Genomic DNA, 5,609 nt, shown 5'->3' with positions numbered 1-5,609 from the left:
CACACACACACACACACACACACACACACACACACACACACACACACAAAGAAAACCCTGAACAAATTCTTATTAGGGCAAAAAATTGCTTCTTTTTTTCTGAAATTTACCAGCTGTCAACTTAAGTTCAACATTAGGATTAAATTACAAAAGAACCCCTTCTATTCATAAGAAAAAAATCTATATACTGTGATATAACGTAGCTCAGATAAAAGCTAAATGAATGAACGAGAGCTGCTTTGCTTCTGTATCTGGGTGACACAGCAGCACAGTGACCCAGACACTGACCGTGACACCAGACAGGCCACGCAAACGCACCCACGTCTGCTCCCCCCATCAGTCTGGCCAGCCCCTGCCGTACAGAGACTGGACACACGGGATTGTCCCCGGCAGTCCTCGTGCATAAGCTGCTTGCTCATGTCGCAGACAACTCACCGTAACCCAGTCCTCAACACGTGCCGTGACAAAGTGAAAGGCTCCTTTGAGAAGAGAATCATTGATGAAGACGAAGATAGTTTCAAACAGGTGTGGCCCTCTTTAAACACTGTTTTTCAATCTTCCTTTGTGAATTTAGTAAGCCTTAATACAGTAGCATTGAATTAAACTAACTTGGCATTTAACAAATAAAGATAATTTGGGAAATTCTAACTGATCTAACACAGGATTTAGTAAGGATTTAAAATCAGACAGTGAAAACATCTGTTTCATCTGAAATATCAGATTTTTTGTGATGTTAATTGTATTTTTTTAAAAGGAACCAACAAAAAAAGTTAAATAAAAAACACTGCTGCCGTTTGAAGGAGCATCACCACCAGCAGCCTGATGGCTGCCGATCCTGCCGATCACATCAGCACATCAAAGTGAGCCAACTTGTTAGTGATAAATCTGGAATTACACTTATTCTGCAAATCTTTTCTTGTCACAGCATGAAGGATTAAATCGTGACCTGTCCACAACACAGAGCTGAGACCGGTATTTCAGCTAAAACAGAACTTTTTACACCAATTTTGTGTGAAACTTGAGGAACAAACCACTTTCAAATCAGCGCCTCAACAACAGAACTAATCTTATTCTTGCAGTTTTATCAGCTGATCTGGTTCTCAGTTAATGTCACAATTAACCTCCAGTGATGTAGATTTAGTGAATCTTACAAAAAAATACTAATTTTTACACTTCTTTTTCAAACATTGAAGGAAAAAAAAGGAGCAGAGCTTGGTGTCCAGCCATTTGCTGTCAGGTTGAATAAACACAAAGGTGAGGGATCAGGAGACCCCCCTCCTGCTGATCCTGTTTGTGTTCAGGCTCAGGTTTTGTTTGAACTCCGAGGTGCTAAACACCTTCCCCCCTGAGATAAAAGATGATTGATACCTTTGACGGGAGCGACACCTTTAACGGCTCAGGGCCTTTATAAGCTCTTCTTTAGTGCGAGCCCCAGGTCCAGGCAGCTCGCTCGGAGCCACCGAGTCCCTTTGCAGCAAGAAGAGAGACGCAGAGGCGTCTCTCCACTTTGAAGTGGGCCCCCAACCCTGTGAGGCTTTCAACATAGAAATGTAATTAGCTCCCAGTTTTGTTTTTGTTTTGTTTTTTTACCTAATGTGGGTGACATTTGGGGCAGAAACCCAGTCCTGTATAAATATCTGAAGCAACAGGAGCCACAGAAGCACTGAGGCTCTGGCAGCTGAAGACACAAGTCATGAACGTCTTCCAACGTTTCCTCCTCTTCCACTGTTTACTCCAGCTTACCTGTAAGTACAGTCACCTGTCACTAATCTGCACAAGTTTACAAACTGTGAACTGGTAAATGTGTTAGTGTGTGTGCTCTCGTTAACAAAATTGAGATTTTTTTTTGCTTGGAAATTCTGGTAATGAGCAAAAAGGAATAATAGTTGTAAAAATGGTTTCTGATTAGTAGCTTTAGCAGAAGTTTGCTGCACCTGTCAGTTTGTCTCGTGAGTGATTTCAGTTCCTAAATCATTTGAAAGCCACTGATGACAACGAGTGTGTTTTTGTGTGTGTTTTGCAGCGAGTGGGGTGTTGAGCAGATATATTGATCGGACAAACCTGATCTCACGACTGTGCTGCAGGAGGCAGAGTCACTTTGTGTGCATTGGACAAGGTGAGGCAGTATTTGTGTATTTCTGGAAAATCAGGCCAAGTGAGGTTTATTTTCGGTTCAACATGTTTGTCTTTAAAGTAACAGAAACTTGAGCAAGTCGTTTTTTCTCTCCATCTGTTTTGCATTTGTGCTATTTTAACCACTAACTATATCTGAACAACGTGCTCGTAGACGAGTGGACTTTTGGTTTTTGTAACTTTTCTACTTTTCCAAACTTCTTTTTCCGCAAAATATTTTATTCATAGAAATATATTTGAAATCTTTTTAAATCATTCCCAAACCTTCTTTGTTTTGAATTTTGCTTCAACGTATTTGCTGTTTTTGTTCCTTATGTTATATTTAGAAAACTTTCTGCAAAATTTAGCTTTTAACTACAATTTGACTACTTTTAACTGGCCTTTTAAAATCTTACTGTTTCATCAACATTTTTGCTACTTTCAGGCCAAAGGGGCATTTACTATTTTGAGCTGTTTAGCTGATTCTAGTTTGCTACTTTTAGCTTTTAGCTATTTGTTATATTTAGCCTTTACTACTAGTCTCTAGCAACTTTTAGCTACACTTTTGTTGCTTTCTGCTAGTGTTTGCTGTGTTAGCTTTCAACTAGCCCTTTGCTACTTTAGGTTTTAGTTCGGCTTTTGCTAATTTTTAGCTTAAATCTTTTTTAGCTCTGGTTTCAGCTTCTTCAGTAAAGTCATTCAACCCTCACTGTTCACCCTGTATTTTATAGAAAATGTACATATCTAATTACTATACAATGATAATCAATAAATAATCAATCAGGTGTCTCTCTCTCTCTCTCTCTCTCTCTCTCTCTCTCTCTCTCTCTCTCTCTCTCTCTCTCTCTCTCTCCCTCCTTAGACATTTCTGGTAGAGCTGTGAGCGTAGATGTGGGATTGTGCCGGTCACACTGTGGGGTGACCATAAGACCACCACATGAAGCAGGACAGCAGGAATATCTAAAACATTCATCAATGCTGGAGTTTCTCAAGAACAAAAAGGTGAGATCAGTTTTCAGTCCTGCCACAGGAGGGCGCTGTACAGCTAAACGTCCAGGTTTACGTCAGAAACATAGCTATTGATGATTTGTGTCAGCCATGGCAATAAATGAACTTTTATATAATGCAGGACATAAAATCTTCAGTAAAAACAGTTAGTTAATCGATACAATAATTAATTATCTCTCCTGCTGCCCTATAGAGTCAAGGTGACCCATGGGCCCACAAACGTTAATGCACAAAAATATGCTCAGACACATCCAACCAAAACCATTCCCCTCGGTCCATTACAGATGAGAACCCACAGACCTGCTCCGTCAGACGGCCCAGAGGGTTTGAACCAGCAGGTGACGTCATGCGGGGTGAACCAGGTGTGCGAGCCGGCCGGGGTGCGCGTGGAGCGGGTGCTGCTGTTTGAGGGGCCCCGGGAGGTGGAGGTCATCCAGGAGTGTCACTGCGAGATGAAGCTGACCCAGTGCGTCCGAGTCCCATCACTGAAGACTTATTACTCTGGAACACCGTACGAGACGGTGCTGGATGTGGGAAGATGCTCCTGGTCCAAAGGATCCCAGGGTGAGAGTTGGCGCGTGTGTGGGTTTGTTTGGGAGCAAAGGTTATGAGAAATGATTATGATTTACCAATTTGGTTTGTGCTGAAGTTTTTATTATTTTATTTTATTTTATTACTACTAGAGATTCCGTAGAGTAGTTATTGATGATTTATTTGACCCAGTGTTAAGAACGGTGATTATTTATTTATTTTTTTTCAAACGCATCATTTGTCAGTAACGTGCAATGAAGGGTGTAAAAGGTGCTGCAGCACCCCCTGGTGGATGCCAAAGGCCATGCATGTCTAAATACATAAAGAATACACATAGAATATTTAGTGATGCATTTGTTTAACTTCTGTTTTGTTTTTGCTGTGTTTTGTAAATCTGATATTTTACGTTATATGAACTTTACATATTTACAGATATTATTACACAGGTCATATGTTATTACATATGTGTGTAAATCTCTACAACCACTTAAACCCTAAAAGAATTGTGTTTGGGCTGTATGGATGTTTGTAAAACGTATTGTTATACCTGAGCTGCAGTTCTTTCCTGTAAAACTTTTCCATCTTCTCACATCATCCACAGAGGGATTCTCCTGTGTTCCCATCAACTTTGACTCAGCGTTGTTGGAAAGCCCAAACAAAGTGGACCTGATCCGGACCGTGGCGTCCTGCGAGCTGAAGGAAAGCTGCTACAGGGCTCCGTTTGTGGAGCATCATTACGAAATAGACATCCACGCGGATGGAGTGAAAGAAGAAAAGCTCAAAGTAAGTTAGAAATAGAATTTTTTTAATACACAAGCTTTTTAAATGAAATTATTTCTTTTTCTGTTCCTGCATTTGGAATTTACAGAGTGATTTGCTTTAAATAAGATGCCGTTTCACACTCTTCTTAGCGTAGGGGAAATGAGGCTTTATCTGGGTGCCAGACACTAGAATGAATTGTCTTTATTTATCATGCAAACTTGTGGAAGTCAGCACTCAGTCAGGCTAATCCTCGGCTGGCACCGCACGGCTGAGGTGTGAAGGACTACAGGATGCACTGCATTCCTATTTAAGTGCTCACTAGTTTTATCACTGCAGGGTTTTTTAATAGTAGAAACATTATGTCCCTTCAAAATGCATAAAAGAGGAAAATAACTATCTGCAAAACTCATTTTTATCATAGAAACGAGTCTTTCAAGTTTTGTAACCAAATGTAGTTTCTATTTTGCTTCATTGAAAAACAACAGTAATAAAAAATGTGGCAGGAATGATCGAAGGAAACTGGAATATATTTTGGATTATACTGGATTAAACTGGGTTATATTTTATTTTTAATATAATACATTTTGATTTATTTTATGAGTGAGTGTTCTTGCCAGCCAAGATTAAAAAAACCACAAAAAATCAATTGCAGAGCACAACAATTAAACAAATTAGCAACGTAATGATCATAATTTTCTACCAGCTAAAAGCAGCAGCCAGAACAAAAACATGCAAATAAGTGACAGAACCTGCAAAACAAGATAAAAGAAAAGCAACATTAAAATAATATAGCTACTACAAATAAAAGAGATTCAAAATGACCTTTTTTCCCCCCATTAAACATAAAATTAGACAAAAGTGTACCGTAGAACAAAAGGGTTAAAGGGATAAATTTAGGTGGAGTTTTTCCTCTGCTGCATCTCAGCACCAGAGCCGTGAACGGCGCTCCTGCAGGTGTGGAATCAAAGCAGTTAACATGTTAAACAGCAGCTGGGCTTCGACTCAACTGGGTCAATATTTGTCACCAGCTGTGAGCTGATTCCCCCTTTTCTCTGTGCTGCTAATTGTCTTCAGGAAGTAGACGTGGGCAGATGTTTGGGAGGCTGCACAACAGGAAGCCGGTGCCTTCTCAGGTACGTATGAACTCGGCGGCCCCCACTCGACACACACACACACACACACACACACACACACAC

The 5,609-nt window shown here is 40.3% G+C and overlaps 1 protein-coding gene across 2 annotated transcripts in view; it reads left to right on the top strand.

Moving 5' to 3' along the window:
* Window positions 1–1,426: 1,426 nt before the first annotated feature.
* The window catches only part of pnhd (pinhead), a 5,336-nt gene continuing 1,153 nt past the window's right edge, over window positions 1,427–5,609 (top strand). Inside the window, exons 1-6 of one of the 2 annotated variants that reach the window (XM_014007435.1) lie at window positions 1,427–1,745; window positions 2,024–2,116; window positions 2,975–3,114; window positions 3,405–3,684; window positions 4,253–4,434; window positions 5,488–5,546. In XM_014007435.1, the coding sequence (XP_013862889.1) occupies window positions 1,694–1,745; window positions 2,024–2,116; window positions 2,975–3,114; window positions 3,405–3,684; window positions 4,253–4,434; window positions 5,488–5,546 (806 nt within the window). In that variant the 5' untranslated portion in view covers window positions 1,427–1,693. The remainder of the gene's footprint in view (window positions 1,746–2,023; window positions 2,117–2,974; window positions 3,115–3,404; window positions 3,685–4,252; window positions 4,435–5,487; window positions 5,547–5,609) is intronic. The other variant, XM_014007436.1, reaches the window with a different exon arrangement.

The sequence above is a fragment of the Austrofundulus limnaeus genome, unplaced genomic scaffold, assembly GCF_001266775.1.
Source record: "Austrofundulus limnaeus strain Quisiro unplaced genomic scaffold, Austrofundulus_limnaeus-1.0 Scaffold42, whole genome shotgun sequence".
Lineage (NCBI taxonomy): Eukaryota > Metazoa > Chordata > Actinopteri > Cyprinodontiformes > Rivulidae > Austrofundulus > Austrofundulus limnaeus.
The sequence above is the reverse complement of the archived record's forward strand: the minus strand, read 5'-3'. Positions and strand labels throughout refer to the sequence as shown.